This window comes from Lissotriton helveticus, chromosome 5_1 (assembly GCF_964261635.1).
Source record: "Lissotriton helveticus chromosome 5_1, aLisHel1.1, whole genome shotgun sequence".
Lineage (NCBI taxonomy): Eukaryota > Metazoa > Chordata > Amphibia > Caudata > Salamandridae > Lissotriton > Lissotriton helveticus.
This window is the reverse complement of record NC_136065.1, coordinates 1,069,038,324-1,069,059,653: the sequence shown is the minus strand read 5'-3', so window position 1 is coordinate 1,069,059,653 and position 21,330 is coordinate 1,069,038,324. Positions and strand designations below refer to the sequence as shown.

At 45.4% G+C, this 21,330-nt stretch overlaps 1 protein-coding gene across 2 annotated transcripts in view; it reads left to right on the top strand.

The window, feature by feature from the left end:
• Positions 1 to 21,330, top strand: part of LOC144753492 (solute carrier family 2, facilitated glucose transporter member 9-like) — a 349,607-nt gene that overhangs the window by 211,834 nt on the left and 116,443 nt on the right. For both annotated transcript variants that reach the window (XM_078641162.1, XM_078641163.1), the window contains exons 6-7: positions 701 to 833; positions 18,530 to 18,717. In XM_078641162.1, coding sequence (XP_078497288.1) covers positions 701 to 833; positions 18,530 to 18,717 — 321 coding nt within the window. The remainder of the gene's footprint in view (positions 1 to 700; positions 834 to 18,529; positions 18,718 to 21,330) is intronic.

Below are 21,330 nucleotides of genomic sequence, written 5' to 3'. Positions count from 1 at the left end.
TAGTAATGCTTTATGCGAAATATGCTGCCTTGCAAAGTAAAGTACCACTTGGTGAAGCAGGCAATGAGAGTTGTAAGAAATGGCTTACATCTGAAAATCTGTTTAAAGCTTCTGGCTGGAATATGGTTTCATAACTTGGGTCTGCAAAGATTACTGAGCGTCGTATCTGATTCAGTCTTTAATCTACACCTACCTTTGTAATAACCTAATCAGAAATGTTACTATTTTCAAAGCACATATTAAAAACCGAATGGTCTGTTCATGTCCACAAGATGGGTTACTGATCACCAGCTTAAGGGTAGTCATTTTAAGGAAACTCTCAAGGATCAAACCCACTGAGATTGGAACATTGACTTTCACTAGGCGCACTGAGCTATGGTAATAGGTACGCCTTCCTTTTCAAATGTGAATTGAATTCTTAACAATTGGATGGTTCAATTCTTAAGTAATCTATGCAAAGTTTGATTTCTGTACTATGGCTTTGTATTTCCATTATTCCCAATCAAATGCAATCTGCTTTTGGGTATTGTTCAGATGTTTTAATTATCCCTGTTGTATTGTCTCCTTTCTTCCTTCATATTATATCTTGAGCAGTCCTTTTATTTTCCTCTGCATTAAAAAATGATAAAGATAACTTTTCATTGAATACTGTTTTGAGTGTCTGCAGTGTAATACTTCCTTTCGTGTGTTTTAATTTCAGGATGCAGATTGGCCCCTCTTCCTTTCTCTTGTTGTTGTACCCACTTTTATACAACTCTTGCTACTCCCTTGGTTCCCAGAAAGTCCTCGATATCTCCTGATTGAAAAGAATAATGTCCATGCTGCAGTTGCTGGTGAGTGAGAAGTTTCCCTCCCTATATCTTGCCCTTTGTTCAGGAAGGGACTGGCATGTTTGTCGTATTATTAGATACAAGTCTTGCTTGAGGCAACCAAACTGATTTTGATCCTGAACCCTACTGTTGAGCACAAGCCATCTGGTAGGGTTAGTCTTAAGGTAATCCCTGGCAATACGCCTGAACATGAGGTGATGGGTATTGTGTGAAGCCCAATGGATGCTTGCAATATTGCTATTGGCGTGTACTTCCAAAAACGCCATATTTTAATCTTCGTCTTGCCCAAAGGGTGAGATCTACAAGATGCACACAATCAACTGCTGTACTATACAGCACATGTACTGCAGTTAATGCATTGGAAATAATATGTTTATGGTGTTCTTTGCAAGGGGAGTCGTGAGTTGTTGTGATCATCTAATAGAAAGTATTTGTGTAGATATCATTCTGAACATGGCAAAACATTTTTGTATTCCAGGTGCTTTTGTCAGCTAGATTTTGGATGATCTCAAGTATTCCATAAAAAAACAGCCCTGTGACTGCCTTACATTACTTTGGGTTTGGTTTCACTGATGGCTATAAGATTGACTGTGAACCACCAGTGACAATGCGAGTCGTGCAACATTCAGGAGAGTTGATTCCCATTTTAGTCCAGCTGATTGGTGATAAACCGAGATGTTGTTGTTTAGGAAGGCAAAGACTATGGTACACAGACTGGTAGCCATCTGAACTGGGTCCCACCCCTTGTGCCAGGAGTACAATTAAAAACCTCTAGGTGGTACAGAATACAGCTGCACGTCTGGTATGTAATCTTCCTCCTGGCACTCCACCAGCTCCAACTCTAAGAGCCCTGCACTGATTTCAGGTCAGGAAGCAATCCTAGTTTGAACTTTTTTGTCTTGCGTACAAGTCGTTGGCTGGCCAGGGTCTTACTTACTTGGAAAGGAAACTCATCCCCTATTGCCCCACTAGACCTCTTCGAACCAAGGCAAAAGCCTTTCTCAGTGCCAGCGGCTCGCAATTGGGTGGCCTGTCCTTGTCTTACCTTGCCTTTTTCACTGGAATAAACTACCTTTCCATATTCGCTATTGTACGGACTTTGTTAGATTTTACAAACTTTTGAAGACCTGGCTGTTCTAGTTTGTTTGTCTTGCTCTGTATCAGGAACGCACCGAGATACACCTTTGGGTGTGATTCGTCTGCAGTATATCAAGTATTATAAACAAAACATAACATTGTGATGAGGTATGAATAGAAGTGTGGAAAGAATGCAGTGATCCGGGAGTGGATGATAACATACGGAGTTTAAAAACAAACCCTGTCAATTTTGTATACAACAGCACATTAAATACAAACAATATACACAGATTCAATGTAATCTGTTGCAACAAAATTAATTGGCGCTTTAAATCCCTACATCAGACTTGCAACAGTCCAAGGGATTTTGCTTTTAGCTTGAGACTTGTGCATAATAGCATGGCTCTTATTGAGTATGATCACATCACCCTCATCATGATAGAACTCAACAGGCTCCCCTTGGTGGCCCACACTATCTTCAAACACACCTGCATCGTTTACAGAGCTATCAAGACCAGAACCCCGGATGATCTTAAAGAGAAGCTCACATCTCTGATGGTTCTGGGCACATCCACAGCCAGGACACCATCAGACTAAGAAGTATAAAAAAACAAGGTATCAGGCCTTTTCCATAGATTTACCCAGGATCTGGAACAATATCACTGCATCCAACAGACTGTCTAAATACGAAAGGGTTTAAGAACCACCTCTTTTGAGAACACAACATCAGGATGTATTAACTGTTCATAACCCAGCTACCTCTCCTAAAGCTTGTTGACTTTATGGTTGTCTTTGAACGTGTACAACGCTCTACTTGTATTATAGAAATACCTTATACGTACATATCCATGAGTGTGGGCTCGTTACTTTTTTCGAATGGTGAATACACACAGAATTTGCATCCCTTAATCCTAAAGATGATGACCCCATCACCAGTCTAACATAGGGGTCAGAAATTAAGAAAGTTAATTCTGTGGCAATATTTCTCTTGTTCTTTGGACATGCCTTGATGAAGCAAACTTGCTCATATACTTGTTTGAAGTTTGTATTTGTACTGGCCACCAGCCACGTCTCATATTTTTTGCCATTTTTCCTCTGATATTCCCCTATATTTTTTTTATTCTAACATGCCCTTAATTGTATTCCCCATCGAATTGCTACTCTGGTGCACCTTATTACCCTTGGAGTCCCCTACTATGGGGAGACCACAAAAGGATTTTGAGGTTAGTCTTTGTGGGTACCCCCATTTCACACGCATGGAAACAGGATAAGATTGGTGATAGTGAATGTACTGTTTTTCTGATGGGTGATACACCACAGGAAAGATGCCTACTTTCCTTATATCAAATTTCAGAGACCCTCCAGCATCTGCAAACATGTTTGTCCCCAGGAGTGATCTCAAACACAGAAATGATTGTGAATTTGTTTGACTGTGCGCGAACGGGTCAGTGACTGACTGTGCGCGAACGGGTCAGTGACTGACTGTGCGCGAACGTGTCAGTGACTGACTGTGCGCGAACGTGTCAGTGACTGACTGTGCGCGAACGTGTCAGTGACTGACTGTGCGCGAACGTGTCAGTGACTGACTGTGCGCGAACGTGTCAGTGACTGACTGTGCGCGAACGTGTCAGTGACTGACTGACTGTGCGCGAACGTGTCAGTGACTGACTGACTGTGCGCGAACGTGTCAGTGACTGACTGTGCGCGAACGTGTCAGTGACTGACTGTGAGCGAACGGGTCAGTGCCGGACTGTGAGCGAACGGGTCAGTGCCGGACTGTGAGCGAACGGGTCAGTGCCGGACTGTGAGCGAACGGGTCAGTGCCGGACTGTGAGCGAACGGGTCAGTGCCTGACTGTGAGCGAACGGGTCAGTGCCTGACTGTGAGCGAACGGGTCAGTGCCTGACTGTGAGCGAACGGGTCAGTGCCTGACTGTGAGCGAACGGGTCAGTGCCTGACTGTGAGCGAACGGGTCAGTGCCTGACTGTGAGCGAACGGGTCAGTGCCTGACTGTGAGCGAACGGGTCAGTGCCTGACTGTGAGCGAACGGGTCAGTGCCTGACTGTGAGCGAACGGGTCAGTGCCTGACTGTGAGCGAACGGGTCAGTGCCTGACTTGACTGAGTGGACGGGACAGCAACTGACTTGACTGACTGAGTGGACGGGACAGCGACTGTGAGTGGATGGGACAGGAAAGTGACTGCGTGGACTGGAACGTGTGAGTGTATGAACGGATGGGAAAGTAAGTGGATGGAAAATTGAAAGTGATATTGAACAGAAAAGTGATCATAAACGCAGTGATTGTGGGTGAGGTTTGATACAAATAGACAAAGGGGGTGGTGGAGGGTCCGAGGGGAGATTGTTTATAGACCAAAAAAGTACCTAGTCCCCCAACTTAACAGCAAAAAACACGAGAGGTACTTACAGTCTGGGTATCAAGAGTCTACTGGAACCTAATTGTGTCCCGTATTCATATTCAGACCACACAGTTGATCTAAACAAATGACAGTGTCATGCCAGAGAAGTGAGACAGAGAAGATACAGAGTCTGAAAGTATAGGAAAAGTACCCATCAGCCAACTCAAAAGTGGAATCTCGTCATCTGGGTTATTCAGTGTTGGAGAAAGGTGTCCTGTAGGCTCCTCCTCAGGGAGAGTCTGAGGTTGCCTAAAAGCGGACCCTGGGATCAAGCATCCAACCAGCAGATGACAGTGTGTGAGCGGAAGGGGCAAAAGTTGCAGTGCTCAAAAGAAAAAGCAGAAAAGGAAAATAATCCTCGTGATTTAAAAATACCTACTTTGATGACATAAAAAACTTTATTGGGTCTGACCGTCAAAGTGGTATTATTAAAAGCAGTATGCTGATAGCATTGAAGGAATTACTATCCACCATGTATGTTGGTTGGTCGACATGTTTCAGCCTGGAAGCGGCTTTCTTCAGGACCTATGATTTGCTACTGCAACACTTACTTATCGTGATTCAGAACGTGATTTACAACCACTCTCCAATTAATTAAGAGGAAGATGGTGTGTCTTCTCCCTAATTGCAGGGAGAAAAAGACATGTTTCAGCCTGGAAGCGGCTTTCTTCAGGACCTATGATTTGCTACTGCAACACTTACTTATCGTGATTCAGAACGTGATTTACAACCACTCTCCAATTAATTAAATTTTTTTATTTTTTTTTGGTGAGGTTTGATAACCTACACCATTGAGGATACATTTTTGCTGCTAAATTATCATAAACACCACTTTGTGTGAAAGAGTTGCTAAAAGGGAGGATGGCTCTTGCCCACAAAAAAGGAATGTTCCATCCTCCGCTTCTTTCTTCTCCGTTAAGCTTTATGGTTGGGATAGACAAAACTTGCTTTAATAGCAGCCTCAACTTTAGAGAAACCTGCTTTTTGGCATATCTTCATAACACCACCCAGTGAAATGTGATAGGAAAGACTTGCTTTGCCCAATAACATCCCTCCTTCCTCCGTGCAGGAATATGCCAATGATACCAATTCCAACCTATATGCCTCATACCAAAAAAGCTGAGCACTGCACTTATTCTAATTGGTAGAGGGCAGCTGCCAAGAACTGGGGATATAAGATGGATTCCACCTCTAGCAATTAGAACTTCACAAGAGAATTGATTCAAAGGTGGAGCTTTCAGTACCAGACTTGGTGACAACCTAGTTCTTTTTTCAGTTTTGGAAGGATTTTCCAAATCATAGTTGTGGTCACAAACTCAAAATCTAAGCATTTGCAATCACAAAAAATACTTGTGGAACTGACCTCCTGATGCCCCCAATACACACCTCGGTGTTGTTACCTCCTCTTCAGAGTGCCAGCTTAGTGTTCACCAGGGGAAGGAAAGCTAGAGAATTAGACTGGCACATAACTGTGTGAATGAAGGAAGTGCCTTGAGCTTCACCTGCCACACTTCTGTCCAACTTCAAGCTGCAAATTGTGAGCACTGCCTAGTGTGAGCATGTGTGTGCATGCGCGCAACAGAGGTTGTTCTCTTTCAGATTAATTTCTATGAGCAGTTTCTTTGACAAAGCAGATGCACGCAAATTGTGGTTCTAATTTGAAAATCCATGTAAGTGCAGGTTACAAAAACTGGTTTAACTTTGTACGTGCGCCTTTAAATAATGTCAGAAAACATATGTACTTCTTTTCTTTAATTACATTTCCCTAAGCGTTAGTTGGGTATCTTGGCTATGTTATTAATTGAAAGCAATAGTAAATGAAAATAAACTCCCACCTTCATAATGTAAAGCCTTTGCTTCTTGTACTTATATTTAAACATGGGAATGGAACACGGAGTATATTAACATTTGTCCGAGTGCTTTCTGTGGTGCCACATACGTCATTCCCACTGATAATTCTGTCTCGGGTTATCTGGCTGGGAACGACCATGCTGCATACCAGTAGTATAAGAAACAATTGATAGGCGCAAAGTACATTTTAGGTGGCTTGTCGTTCTACATGTTGTGATTAATGCCTACATTAACATTATTTCAATGGTTAAGACTATATAGGTGAAAGCTAATCGAGCCACCTGGTGGTCCCAGTGTGTTTTGTATAACTGAAACTTGCTTGGCCTCCAATTTACGCTAAGATTCATGTGCAGAATTCCAGTGACAGATAAACGCGTAGCCTCCTGGCAAAGCCACAAGAATGCCTCTTGAGGCAGAGAGACAGAAGAGAAGCCTTAATAAAAGCGGTAGATCTTCTTGGGTCAGTCAGAACTATCTAGCCTGCTTGTGATGAGGTGGCAGCAGGCGATTCATCCACCTTCCGCCTGTGTGTCGCCTGCATGGATAAGTTTACCCATGATACGTTTTTTAGGAACTAGCTTTTTATTTATTTAATGACCTACAAAATATATAAAAGTCATTTAATCCGAACTTATTTGATTGTTTCAGGTTTTTGTATGAGTCATTGTATTTGGGTGTTGGTATACCAGCAGGACTTAACCTCGAAGTGCGTTGGTTCTAGGTCGCTTCCTCAATAATGTGTGTTCTGTTCTGGCGGAACACTGAAGTGATACATAGCTGTACTCGTCCAAACAGTTGTACATCCTGAGTGCCGTTATGTGTATGATATACATGAAATGGATGGCTGAGTTTGACGCGCTTATCACTGTCGTTGTACTTTTTGTTACAATTTACGATGAATTTCAATCTTTTAATTTGTTACCAGTCCGTCCATACAGTAGATGTGTACTTGGGATTGAGGTGGGGGAGGGGTATGTTTTGTTTTTCTCGTGCCCTAGGACCGTGTGCCTTCGCTGTCAACCCTTGGTAATCTTGGTTCTATTTAACTCCGCTCCCTTCTAAAAAGTTTTTTTATACGTTACATAAATCATTTCATTGTCTATTAGCTGTTCCGGTGTTTTTAAGTGTGTGAAACGTACGGCGTTCCTAATAGAGATGCCTAGACTACAAATAAATACGTATTCTAAATTAAAATATTCGGAGATACTTCAAGAGATGTTCAAGTTTTAGGAAGAGAAGTATGACATAGTTTCGAACTATGAAAAACGATTTAGAATTGCTCACAGTAGTTATTTTCAAATGTTATTTACATTTTGATGCGATTAAATCATATTAGACTGGTGCCTGCCAGTTAGGTCGGTCATTTGGTTATCTTTTAAGGTTTCTTAACATATCATGGAGATGAGAAGAAAACACGGTCTCTATCTAGAGTCAGTCAATTGGGGAGGCGGGGTGAAAAGCTATGGCTTCTGAAGGGACCCCTCACGACACCTAGCCTCGGGGCGAGTGAGGTCAGACGGGCAAGTCCTTACATTGAAAACCCTTTTCCGTCTCGAAGACCAAGGACGTGTATAGTGAAGCAGATGTGTAATTGTTCTCCGTGTCCTCCTCGCGCGCTCCCCCCGCATCCTTCGGTTAACTCCGAACATTTTCATTAAATTCCGACGTGAAAGCTGAGCCGCCACTGTCTTGTCAGAGGTGAGCTCCCCTGACGGGCCCGGCATTATCCGCAGTCTCGCTCCGGCTCCCTCCGAGAGCCCGCGAGCGCCACGCGAGATGAATGGGCGGTTTCCCCAACAGTCTTGTCCTTCACCTAGATTACCTCCTCCGGGGGGCGGGAAGGAGCCTCGCCTCTGCGCTCTCCCGCCTCTCCTACTCTCTCGGCCGGCTGTCTGCGTGGTGGATTGCCGGGTGCTCGCAGAGCAATGATCATTTGATATCGAGACACTAGTGCTGTCCATTACAATAACTCACAATCAACGGCCTGTGAGGGAGGAGGGCGCGCGCGCTAACCTCCGCCTCGCACTGCGCAGTTCTATCACGGGGGCTGCATAACACGTGACGACGAGATGACCGACCGCGCGCCAAGTTCAGCCCGAGGATGACTCGTGCCTTCACTCGTGCACGGTCACGTTCATTAAGTGCTACCAGACTTTAACTCGTGGGGTCAGCACGTTGTATGCATCCAGTTAATAGCAGTGTGTTTGTGTAGAGTTCTGAAGCATATCGTATTGTTGTTCCTATTTCGAGAACGACGTGCATTAGAAAATCTGAAATTTGGTGGCCACCTGTCGTTAAAGTGCAGTTTTGCAAACTAATTTGTGTGCGATGGTTTTTAAGAAGTGTAAGGCCCGATCAGAATAGTGATGTTAAATGGCTTTATATTTAGGCCCACTTCTCAAAGCCATCATAGCCTATTCATTTCTGTTCGAGGCTTTTGGCCATTGTTTTATTTGAAATATTTCGGTAGTCCAGACCTAGTCACAAGTGCTACAGAGCACACTGTACGGATAACACAAGTAGTGCAGAATCATTGAAAGAAAGTCTGAAAGGAGGAAAGGCCACTAAACGTGGAAATCTGATGTGAAGAGGTGCGCTGGTGGCCAAGGGACTAGTTTGCTGATGCATGCCAGGCTCTCAAGCTAAGGGGGTGGTTGAGTACCAGGAGTATGGGTGGTGGAGACAATGACTGCTGCAATCCGTACAGGTGGTGAAGCACCACCCGAAATGTGAGGAAATCAAATCTCTTCTGAGAAGCCAAGGAAAAATAAGAAGCAATCAATGGAATATATGAAATTGAAATTATCCAAGGGAAGCATAAAGCTTAAGTATATATTTTGATACGGAAACGATTTATGGTATCTTCAGTCCAATTTAAAGTGTGGGAAATATCCAGGGCTTCAGGAAGCAGTGACATTTAAAGAGATGTTCAGTAATGCAGATACTCAAAGACAAGTTTGTGTTTGTAAAACTAGGACTGTAGCACCACCTGGAGTTTATCAGACAAAGACATCGGATTAGATGATGGTACAGAACAGGGGTATTTTCTACTGAGAAAAGATCTAGGTGCATAGAAGTCTTTAGACCCAATGCAAAGTGCCTCTCGAGACGAAGACTGCAGACTACCAGGTGTATAAAGACCAGGCAGCAGGGGTTTTCTGTCAATTTACTCCGGGTATGAAACAACATCCTTTATCCATCAGGACTTCCCCAACGCTGCTCAAGTTTAGCAAAGAGTTGAAGACTCACATTTGTTTAACAATTGTTTTATTGGTTTTTGTTGATGGCAACAGGGGCGGCCTTAGGCATGTGCAAGCTGTACCTTCACAGGGCCGCCAAACCCCAGGGGCCGCCACGCCAATATATATCCTTAATATAATAATCCTCTGAGGATGGATACATATTTGCGTGGCGGCCCCTGGCAGGGATTTGGCGGCCTTCGACTCTGTTCCACCTTCCTGAGCTCCGGGGAGCTCCGCCCCACCCAGACCCCCTCTTCCGGGGCCCCCTACCTACGCTCCCTGCCCAGGGCCGCCATGAACCTAGAGCCGCCCCTGGATAGCAAAACATTTCATCATGATCATAGGATCATTGGAAAGGATGGCATTGACCAACCTTTTAGTTACATATCTCATTTTCGACAATGATCAATTTGCCATAAAAAGTTGACATAGTATCAAGTTCAACATATGCCAAGCATAGAACGCAACAATTCATAACATGATTTTTGGAATGCAAGAACCCAAATAGCATCAAAAACAGAAATGAAAAAAAAAGAAAATTACAAGGTTGCAAAATAGTCCATTACAGGTCTGACAAGTTCTACTCCTCTGGGATCTAGGATCATTACCACGATATATTAAATATGTACAGTATCCATCATATTCCTACGGTATCTCACCAGTTGTTACAAGAAAATGAATCCGCATTATAACATTTCATCCAAGGAAGAGGCAGTAGAGACCACGGGGGAACTGGGACCAAGACTAGCAGTAGGTTGGTCCTGGCGATTAATGCATGTCCTGACCGGTGCCCATATTTTCTCAAATTTTGCAACTCTGTCCCGTATTATATAAGTAAGTGTTTCCATAGCGTATATAGATTAACCTTTATTCATCCATACTCCAATGGGGATGCCGGCGTGTCTGAAGGGTCTTTCAAAACTGAAATACAGTAAAACGGGACGCGATTAGTAGGTGCATGATCAGTTTCCCACATAAGGTGGTTAATAAGTACCCTGTTTTCTCCCTTCTGTCTAACCAGTATTATAGGTAGGGTGACCAGTGGTAGACATAAACTAGTAATATCTTTAATTCTGGCAATACCTCCTGCCAAATGGTCTGAATCAAGTCGCAACCCCACCACATATGAATCATTGTACCTTTTCCAGTTCTGCATCTCTAGCATTCTGGGGGCAGGTGCCAAACATTGCTCCTAAGCGGGTTGGAGTCAAGTACCAGGACATAATAACTTTAAAGCTATTCTCTTTGTATTGTGTGCAGATCAAAGCTATAGACACTCTCTACCAAATATGGAGCCAGGAGGAGTCCTCTATTTCCAAACTTAATTCGGTCTCCTACTTGACAGCCTCAGGAGGTATAGCAATGGTATAAGTGTTCACCAAGCATTGATAGATTGTATTAATTCCTTTTCTGTTATCCAGCTCAGCAAGAAGAAATTCAGTAGGTGTTAGATAATGCTGTGCAATCTCTTACAGTCCACTAATGTTAACCAGTGGACCAATTGTGCATATCAAAGTGTTTTGGCGCAGTGCTAGCCATGCCCAGACCAATGCATCCAATGTGATGACCATTGATATAAATATCCTTCAGCATGGCATTAGGATATGGGAGCCAAGAGCAAAATTCCCTTGGAGGGAGATGAGGATTATTTAGTATAGGAGGGCGTGGTAATGGATATGTAGTAGTACCCCCTCCTCGGACAACCGCATTCCAGTCTGTCAATGTTGTTTGAGTAGTAGTCAGCAGTGTCAGTAGTGGCTGCTACTGAACAGGGGTGGTGCGGCAGTGCAGAGCAGATGAGGGAATTAAAATAAAAGGACTTACCTGGGTGCTGCCGGCCACAGCCTTTCCTCAGTCTTCTGCGTGCCGCAAACTGAAGCACACATCCTCACAGAATCCCCTGGCCAATCACAACGCTGCCTTACAGCAGAGTTTTGATTGGTTTAAGTGCCATGGTTCAGTGCTCAGACTGGGAGAGGGCGGCTGTGCGTGGTCCCCACCAGGCTGTGTAATGCAGCATGGTGGGGAACGTGCAAAATGCGCAGGAGGGCCGGCCAAACAGTCCTGCGCACTTTGGAGTGTGCTTAACACTCCTCCCCCTGGCCCCTGCTCTGGCCATCTCCACCCCCCACACCTAAGCAGGAAGGAAAACTAAAATGATAACATTAGTTATTATCATTTTAGTTTTCCATTTTAAATTGCTTGCAGAGAAGTGGGGCGACACTCCTCCGCCTTAGCAGAAGAGCTGCCGCTGAGCAGTGTGCCATGTTCTTGCATTCTTGGGTTGAACCATGGACGAACATGTAATGTTTAAAAGTAGAAGACCGCCTCTAGTTGTACCTACAGTCTAGGGCTGGACTATATCCTCCTATGAATCAATGGCTGGAGCCGGGTCGCAGGTCCTGATGTGTGTCAGGTCTACATGTTATTCTTCATTCGATGTCACAAACCCAAAACTATGCTTCATTTCATGTGGGAGAAGCCCTGATGACATTTGGTACCAGATCATCTCCAGATCACATTCTACAAAACAGGCAGCGAGGCCTGAACAAGTACAGCAATGCACATAGCAAACCTTAATCAAATCTGCGTTTTCAGTGGTTTCGGGAAGTGGCGTTAACGCAAAGACCCAATCCACTGTAGGGTTCGACTAACCATCAATAATAAAACTGACCCCTGACCTTCCAGACAGGTACTTTAAAACTAACCAGAATATAATAAATGCCTGTCCAGGAAACTCGCCCATATAATTTATTGCAGTACAGCTCCAGCAGGTTGTCCGCGCAGAAGTTCATGTGCCTGCTGTAATGGAAAGACTGAGGCTGAGCATTCCTGGTTTTACGGTGCATTTGTTGGAAACAATTTACAGTGTTTCAGTCTTTATGCAATGGGTAGGCTCCATGCTTTTTATTTTTGTAGTGTGCGTTTTTTTTTGCCCTTTATTTCTTGTAACGTAAATAAGAAAACACACCTCCCGCTTTTCTTGACTCTTGACCTGATGACCAACCTGACTTTTGGAGTAAGCCTCCAGAGCTGACCTCGCACATCTGCTACAGAGCGCCTGCATACTATCACAGTGATGAGTGCGCTGTAGAAGCACCAATTGCATAACATGTCAACAAATTCGTATTGTCTTCAAACACACTTTAAATCTATTCATCTATGTTAGATTTGGGGGTCTCTAGTTGGTACAGGTAGGTACTTGTGACAAATAGGGACCCTTGCCTCTAGTCAGGGTAAGGGGGTACACTCCTAAAATAACTCCTGCTCACCCCCTTGGTAGTTTGGCACGAGCAGACAGGCTTATCCCAAAGGCAGTGTGTAAAGCATTTGTGAACACATACAGTAATCAAGTGACAACACTACAGATGGACACCACACCGGTTTTATATAAAAAATAAGTATTCTTTATATAGATTTAACACAAGACTACAAACAACAAAAATCCACAATACTATACTTAAAATGGTAGGCTTAGCTTAGTTCTCTTTAGTTCTTAAAATGCGACACTTGAGTCAATGTACCTTAAGATGCGACACGCAGCGCAATGAAAGTGTTGGAGGAACGGTGATGCGGTAGTCCCTGGCACGCAAGGATGGTGATGCGTTGAAGATCTGATGCAAAGAAACAAACATCGCATCTTCTTCTTGATGCGGCGCGCTTCTCCAATGTTGCGAGATGACTCGACTCGATGCATCCGCTGCAGCGGCGACACCCTTGTTCAGAGATGCGACGTCAGCGGCTCAGACTAAGGCACGCTTCTTTGTGAATGTGAGGCGATGCGCGTTACAGCGGTGACATCCTTGCTCAGAAATGTGATGGCTGCGACGGCGACAGCTTCGATGTTGCGAGACGTTTTTTGTAATGCGATGCAAAGCGTCAGCTACAGCGGCAACACCCTTGTTCAGAGATGCGACGGCTGCAACGGCGACACACTTCTTCTTCGTGAGTCGCACTATCAGCTCCTTGAGACACGCAGTCGCCATTTTGGAGTGGGGTTTTGGTTAGAGGCAGCTCGATCTGCCTGCGCTTTACTGCGCATGTGCGGACCTGGAACACCTATTTAAAGCTCCTCCCCTAGCGCAGCGGGATCGCGCAGCGGGCGCGTCCTCGCGTGGCCGGAGTCGTGCCAGAGTCCTGCCCGTCTGCGCCCGTCCGCGCTAAGGACGCGCTGGACGTCGCGGTACTCTGGCTAGGGAGCATCATTCTATCCCGGCTCTACCATGCTGACGTACTCGCGGGACTGCCTGCTTTCCATCGGTCAGGTAAGCCGCTGTTGCACCCTGCCCCCGGTACACCCACTGCGTGGCCCTTATCATTGCCTCTGTAATGGGTGGGCTCTAGACTCCCCGCGCCCCCTTTCAAGGACGGTTTCCTCGGAGACGCACCGCATTACAGGCACTCCTACTACTTTGAGGATCCTGAACCTAAATGTCAGGTCCGCGCTGAAGCATTATCAGCATATTTATGACCTTATTGAGGAGGAAGCTCCCGACGTACTCGCCATGACGGAAACATGGCTGCAGGACGCTGATACCGCTATTACCAATCTAGCCTGCCCACCCGGCTATTCAATATACACCTTGAATAGGCTGTCTAGGGGCGGAGGTATCGCGTTAGTGGTAAAAACTATCTACCCTTGCGTCTGGAGCGCCCTACCCATCTCTGGGTGCGAAAGTGCCATGTTCAAGGTCTCTGTCAGCCCGGAGTTTACCCTGTCCGGGATGGTCGTTTATCGTCCACCCGGCAGTGAGGTGGCGTTTAGAAATGCTTTCCCCGATATTGTTGGCCCTCTGGTTGCAGATTGTGCCAACTTTTCTATCATGGGTGACTTAAATCTGCATTTCGACACCCTCTCTGGCTTGACAGTGCGTTCCATCTCCTCTGACCTTGAGGCCTTTCAACTCCCTCAGATGGTGTCCCAGCCTACCCACTCGGGGGGGCATATTTTGGATCCCTTGTTCACCAATCTGCCGGGGATTCAAATTACTTCTGTTTCCCCGGTGGAGTGGACAGATCACTTCTTGGTGTCCATTCTATGCCCTGTCTCTGCCACTCCCTCCATCTCGTCGGCTAGATGGGTGCAGAAGAGGGCTTGGAAAAAGCTTAGGTTAGAAGACTTCCATCGTCTTCTATTAGAGGAGCCGCTGGACCTTTTGACGGATGTGGAAAAGGGGTATGACCTCTTCTGTTCTTGGATTACCAGGGCCTTGGACTCTCTGATACCTATTGTATCAACTAAAATCAACTCTAGAGAGTCCAGTCCCTGGTACGATGGCGCACTTCGGGCCCTAAAGGGCGCCTGTAGACGAGCAGAGAGGGCCTGGAGGAAAACCTATGCGGCTGATTTAAAAGCCGCATATACCAGGTCCGTTAAGCTCTACCATCGAGCTATCTGCAGGGCTCGTGCGGCCTTCTATGCTACCGAATTCCGGAACAGCCCAAATCCGTCAAAGGCTATTTTTAAGGCCGTAAAACAACTTATGGCGAAGCGGACTACCACTACAACCGTAAGCTCCCTTTCCCAATGTGAATCCCTTGCCTCTTATTTTTTGGGGAAGGTCCTAGCCATCTACAGGACATTCCCTAGCATAGGGTCCACTGTGGAAAGTATTAATCGGGTTCACCATCAGACCACACTGCTTGTTTTCCCCCCCCTTGCCTTGGACGGTTTTGACAAACTTGCGTTGCAAGTTAAATCTGGGTCTCCATCTGACCCAGTAAGGCCTGCTCTCTTTCGAGACCAGGCTTTTATGGGGCGTACAGTTGTATGCTCCCTTGTCAATCTCTCCTTGGAATCGGGAATTGTACCATCTAAGTGGAAACAAGCCGTGGTATCCCCGATTATTAAAAAGCCTACCCTGGACCCCTCTAAGCCTGAAAGCTATCGCCCCATCTCGCTGCTACCCTGGCCAGCCAAGATCACTGAAGCCCACGTCAATTTGGTCCTGTCTGAACATCTGACTCGGACCAATGCCCTCGACCCTACACAAAACGGATTCCGTGCTGGGCACAGTACGGAAACTGCGTTACTTGTGATGGTGGAACATCTCCGGGCAAGGTTGGATGCTGGTCAAACGGCGGCGCTTATTCTGTTAGATCTCAGCGCCGCCTTTGATACGGTAGACCACAGCATCCTCCTGCGTCGGCTCGAGGAGACCGGCATTGGCGGTGTGGTATTGCAATGGTTCCGCTCCTTCTTAGACGACCGCTCCTTCTGTGTTGCCATCCCTCCCTTCAAGTCCAGTTACCATCCACTGGCCATGGGGGTTCCGCAAGGGTCCTCGCTGAGTCCCACGTTGTTCAATCTTTACGTGAGGCCGCTGGCTGATGTCGCCAGGCAGTGGGGCCTTACCCTGGTCTCGTATGCCGACGACACTCAGCTGGCGGTTACGCTCAGCGGGGATGCGGAAATTGAGGCCCCCAGGTTTCAGTCCGGACTGAAGGCGGTGGCTAGTTGGCTGACAGGCAACTGCCTTCAGCTAAACGGCACTAAAACAGAGGTGTTGGTCGTCGGGAAGGGAGTGGAGCTGTGGGGTGACCACTGGTGGCCTCCAGAGTTGGGTCCCACTCCGATCCCGGTATCGGAAGTGAAAAATCTAGGGATATGGCTGGATGCGGGCCTCTCTTTTATAGGCCATACGAAAAGAACTGCGGCCTGCTGTTTCGGTCTCCTGAGGGGCTTGAGACCTGTTCTCAAGTTCTTTGACGCCCCGACCAGGCAGCTGGTGATCCAGGCCACTATCATCTCTCGCCTGGATTATGCCAGCTCTCTCCTGGCCGGGGCCAATCAGGCTGAACTAACCCGATTACAACGGGTTCAGAATGCTGCGGCGAGGGCGATCGTCGGCTTACCAAGATTTTGCTCAGTGACAGGTGTCCTTCGCTCCCTACACTGGCTTCCGGTTAGGAAGCGTATTCTCTTTAAAGTCCTGTGCCTCGCTTTTAAAATCTTGAGAGGTACAGGCCTGGAAATCCTGTCGAATTGTTTGTCTTTCTACGTTCCTGCCCGTTGCCTCCGCTCCCAAGGTCTGGCCCTTGCGGTGGTTCCCAGATTCAGGCTTAGCCGCATGGGAGGCCGCTCGTTTCGGGTACTGGCTGCGTCAGCATGGAACTCCTTGCCTGTTGAAATCCGCTTGCTTGAGGACCTTCTGACTTTCCGGAAGGCGATAAAAACCTTCCTGTTTTAGTTGTCTGTATCCCTGCTCCTGTTTTAGCTGTTTAGTTGCCTCTTTTTACATCCCGTTGTGTTACGAGCTACCTTGTCTTTGCGCCGGGACGCTCCTTGGCTGGAGTCGCTGCGCGCACAATAAATAGACGTAACATAACATAACATAACATAACAGTCCCTCAGAAGGCCCAAAACAGCAGCAGGCACTTCCAAAGAACTCTTGGGGAGCTGGTGGTTAAAGTCTGATGTCCCTGAGACTTCAGCAGAAGGCAAGCTCTTCTCTGAAGCCCTTGGCTCCTTGAATAAAGTGCACACAACGTCCTTTCTCCTTTCTTTGGCAGTCAGGCAACCACTGCAGGCCAATCCCCCAAGCAGCATTTCAGCTTAGGGATAGTCTCTCCTCCATTTCTTTAGGTTCCTCTTCTCAGCAAAAGTTTCTTCTTGTAGTCCAAAAGTGATCTAAATTCTTGGGATCAGGGTTCCAATACTTATACCCCAACATCCTTTGTCTTCTGAGGGCAGAGAGGCCTTTGCCTAGTCAAAACCAGTTCTGGAGCACCCTGTTTCATTCTTTCCTTTCACAGTGCAGGGCAGAAACATCAGACGCCCCACAGGTGGTGGATCCAGCATTGTGGAGGAAAGGCACAGCACTGGAGCACTCTGTTGACATAACTCCTTCTCTCCTTTCACAGTGCAGGGCAGACACATCAGACGCACCACAGGGGGTGGAGCCATCATTGTGGAGGGAATGCACAGCCCTATTCAGGTCCCAGGTGCAACTCCTCCCTCCCATCTAGATGCAGATCTCTCTATTCACCACTGGGCTAACTCACCCTGTCTCCTGGAATCCCCCAGCCCTGTCACTCAAACTCCAGACAAGGAATACACAACCCAAGCAGAGGCAGGCTTGGATAGTTAGACAAGAAAATACCTACTTTCTAAAAGTGGTATTTATGCAAATAGGGCCAAGTCCAACAATCTATAATGGTGGCCATGAGAATTCTCACATTGTATAGGTTCAGAGTATTCTTTGTTTCAAGGTGTTTAGTTAGCAAGCAGTGTGAATGATGCGTTTTTTCCCTGGTATTGCTTTCATCCATCTACCACAGCAGCCATTCCCCATCTCAGCCCAACTCACTGTTTCACAAAGTTTTAAGCTCGCCTCGCATTTCTCCAACACCGTTGTAAGGAACTCTGCCAAAACTCGCCTGCAGGTAGATATTGTCCCTGTTGCTTTCTACTGGTTGTCTCTGGTCACCCCCAGCTTGGTCGCTGAGACCAGTGACCACCAAATCCTCTTTACCTATCGGGGTTCAAACATACATAGACTAGGGCTTGGTGTGGTTCTTTTTTAAACGTGGACATTATTCAGAACTTGGTTTAGGATTAATAAAAAAACATAGGGAACAATGATTCAAAAGTGGTTTTTGCGCTTTAAAATTGGCAGTTCTTTAATTTTTGCAGATCATTGTACCCTACAGAGAACGTCCAAAATGTGTCAAACGTTTCATATAGTTTTAAAGATCAACATCGGAATGGGCAAAATAATAATTTCCCACAATCCTATTTTAGACACATTATATAGTCTCCATACTCAATACACGTATAAAGCACATTTATAGATAATAGGAGTTTGTGAGAATAGGCTGGTTTATGGTCTCTCTTACCCGTGTTAATACCCATGCTGTTGTGCTCAGGCAGGTTTGTTTTTTGTTCAGCAATGCTATGGACATCTCTAGTTGAAAATGTATTTCTTGCATGTCGCACTAAATGCATGCATCTTGGTTAATTTTCTTTCTAACCTTCTGGTTGCTCCCAGAAGGTGCAGCTGATCTACTGTGTTAACCAAAGATCTCATCAAATGGGCTAGTATATTCGATTATGTTAGTAAACTGTAATGAGTGAATATCACATTTCTTTCAATTTCTCTTCTTTTCCATAGCTCTAAGGAGGTTTCTGGGTAAACATGATGTTGATGACATTGTAGCAGAGATGAAAGAGGAGCAACTTTCTCTAACTTCTGTGGAGTCTGTGGCGGTTCACCAGCTCTTATGTGACCGGTCTGTGAGATGGCAACTTATTTCTGTGGTGGTGATTAACATGGGGATGCAGCTTTCCGGTATCGATGCTGTAAGTTCCATATGTGGTGATTTATCAGTGGAAAATAGTGCTTTAACCGTTTTTTAAATACATTTCTTGCTTGACTTAGATTTGTGAAAATTTTTGCTTTCATAGATTTAATTGCTATACTGTGTTAACTAGAATAATTTTCCGTTTCAAATAATTTCAATATCCCTATCTCCGAAAATACTTGCAGTGAGCAAAAAGTGAGGACACGATTCTAAAAACTTTATATACCCAAACTTACTTATGTCCACGTTTTAAGTACATTTTAAATTGACAAATAATTCCAGAACCACTCACCAAAAGCTGCAAACACTGGCAACTTTCCTAGATTACTCCAGTGCCTAAGTATTTAATCATAGATAAATAGAACGGTGTATGCCATTATAAATACTTTGCAAAACGTATTTCCTCTATAAAAAAATACCCTTCCCTGTAGAGAAATCGCCACCAATCCCACCACCGCCACAAATTTTGCGGGTGCTTATTCCCTTTCCCATCCTGGAAGCTCATTTATTTCTGACCTCTATATCCTTCTGAGATTTTTGTATGATGTTCTCCAGATAGTTTGTTGCTCGTTATGTATTAACAAGATTCACTGCTTATCTTTTTATAGCCCCCCCTTACTGTTCCTACATTTTTTCAAGACCTGCCCATAAGGGAGATTCTCTCGGTGTTCTGGGGTGGTATGTGTCTGTGAACAGACCTCATGAATTGGGAAACATTTTCCCATCCAGGAAGGTGAGCTCTTCGTTACCGACTCTGGGTGAATTCCAAACACTGGTCCCAGTTATTCAGCCATGGGAAATAGCAAGAGACGGCTACCTTCCCAGATGAGAAGGCTGTCTTCTATATATCTCCTCCATACTTTGGTGTTTTGCCTGAAAGGATTGGATTTATTCAGAATTAACTTCAACTTGAAGCAAGGGTACTCCCCATTGATGTACCATGACTCTCTGGTAAGTGCAAGTCTTGCACATTCTGTTATGAAATGCCAGGGTGTTCTGCATGTCTAGGTCTCCTGAAAAAGGGAATCTTCAAGTACTTGCAGCGTATCTTCTCATAGTAGTCTTGTATTCAGACTCTCAATCTCTAGACCTTCCAACAGGTTATGTTCTGGGTCAAAGTCTACTTCTTTAAACATATATGAACAGGTTCTTGCTGCCTTTCAAGTATGCCAGAGTTTTTTGGATAATTGGTATAAGAAAATCGACACAAAGGAGCAGAGTACGATGTCGTCAGGAAGGCCCCCGAATCAGATTTGGCTTTTCTGGATCCAATTTGTATCCCCTTTTTTCCGACTGAATCATGCACAGGTCTGAACGACCAAGTAGGATGCGAAGATCGCGAACAATTCGACTAAATCGTTTCCCAACCCGATCCTGTCTGCACAACTCGTTCGTAGCCAAATCATGCCACGCAATGGAGCCGGATTCCGAGCAAGTACGATTCAGACAGTCACATCGACTCTGTCTCAGCGAGATGAAACTGCATTTGGAGTCGTACTTCGGGGGGGATGCAGCAGGCCCCCGTTCACCCAGGCCCCTCCGAATCTGTCACAAGGGGTGCCCATGGGTCCCCCCGATCAAAGCATGCACAGTGTGGTGGGCAACATGGGGTGCCAGCCACAGGGTGTACGCTTTTCCCCACCCACCCCTATTTGCTATGGGAGCCAGTATACAGGCTTCCTTAGAGTTCAATGGGAGTCCAAGCGAACCGAGTCCATAAGCATACTGATGCATTGTACTCGCTCGTCCGAACTTTAGGAGCACAATTCGCTGGTAAAGCCCTCCGGATCAGAGTTATATGAGGGCTTTACTAGCAAGATCGTAATCTGGCCCACAATTGTGGTAGAGGTTCCATTATTGATCCCATACCCAATACCATCTGGCAGCCTGACGGGGGCAACTTATATTACTTTCACCAATGGTGAACTTTTGGTTTTATGCTTATTCCCAGATATCTAATCAAATGGTCTTTTCAACAGAAATGAGTCCTCTTTAATCTCTTCAAGATGATTTTGGAAGCAGTAAAACCCCTCTAATGTTATCAAGTTAATTTGAATTCCACTAGTTTTCAAGCTTTCTTCACAAACATGAGTAATAAAATTCTCTGGACCTAGGCTCTTTTCCCCGACCAGTGGGCTGTTAAGCATCTTAAACCCATGATAGCATTTCTAGTGCAAACGGGAGCATGGGCGATGAACATACCTATCTTGTTAACCTCCCTATCTTAATTACACAGGACTCCTGAGTATTTACTTGTATTTTTGCTTTTGGGTCTGTATATCCTACCCAAATCATTTTCCTACATCTTGGGTCAAATCCATTGACTCCCATGATCTCCTTTAGGAACCCCCACTCCACCCAATCAAAGGCCTTGAGGCAATTTGTTTTTTTATTGTCACTCACTTTCTGACCTGTTGGAATCCTCGTTGGTTGGGATGAGCCAAATGTTGAGATGACTTTGTCTTTTCACTAGAATTTTGATGTAAATAAGAACAACATTTCTCACTCTTTTCCGGGTTTAGGCATAACAGATTTTTGCATCCAACATGATCTATGTTAATGTGCGAAGGAGTGTTAAAGCACTCTAGGTACCCCCCTACTTTGCCTGAAT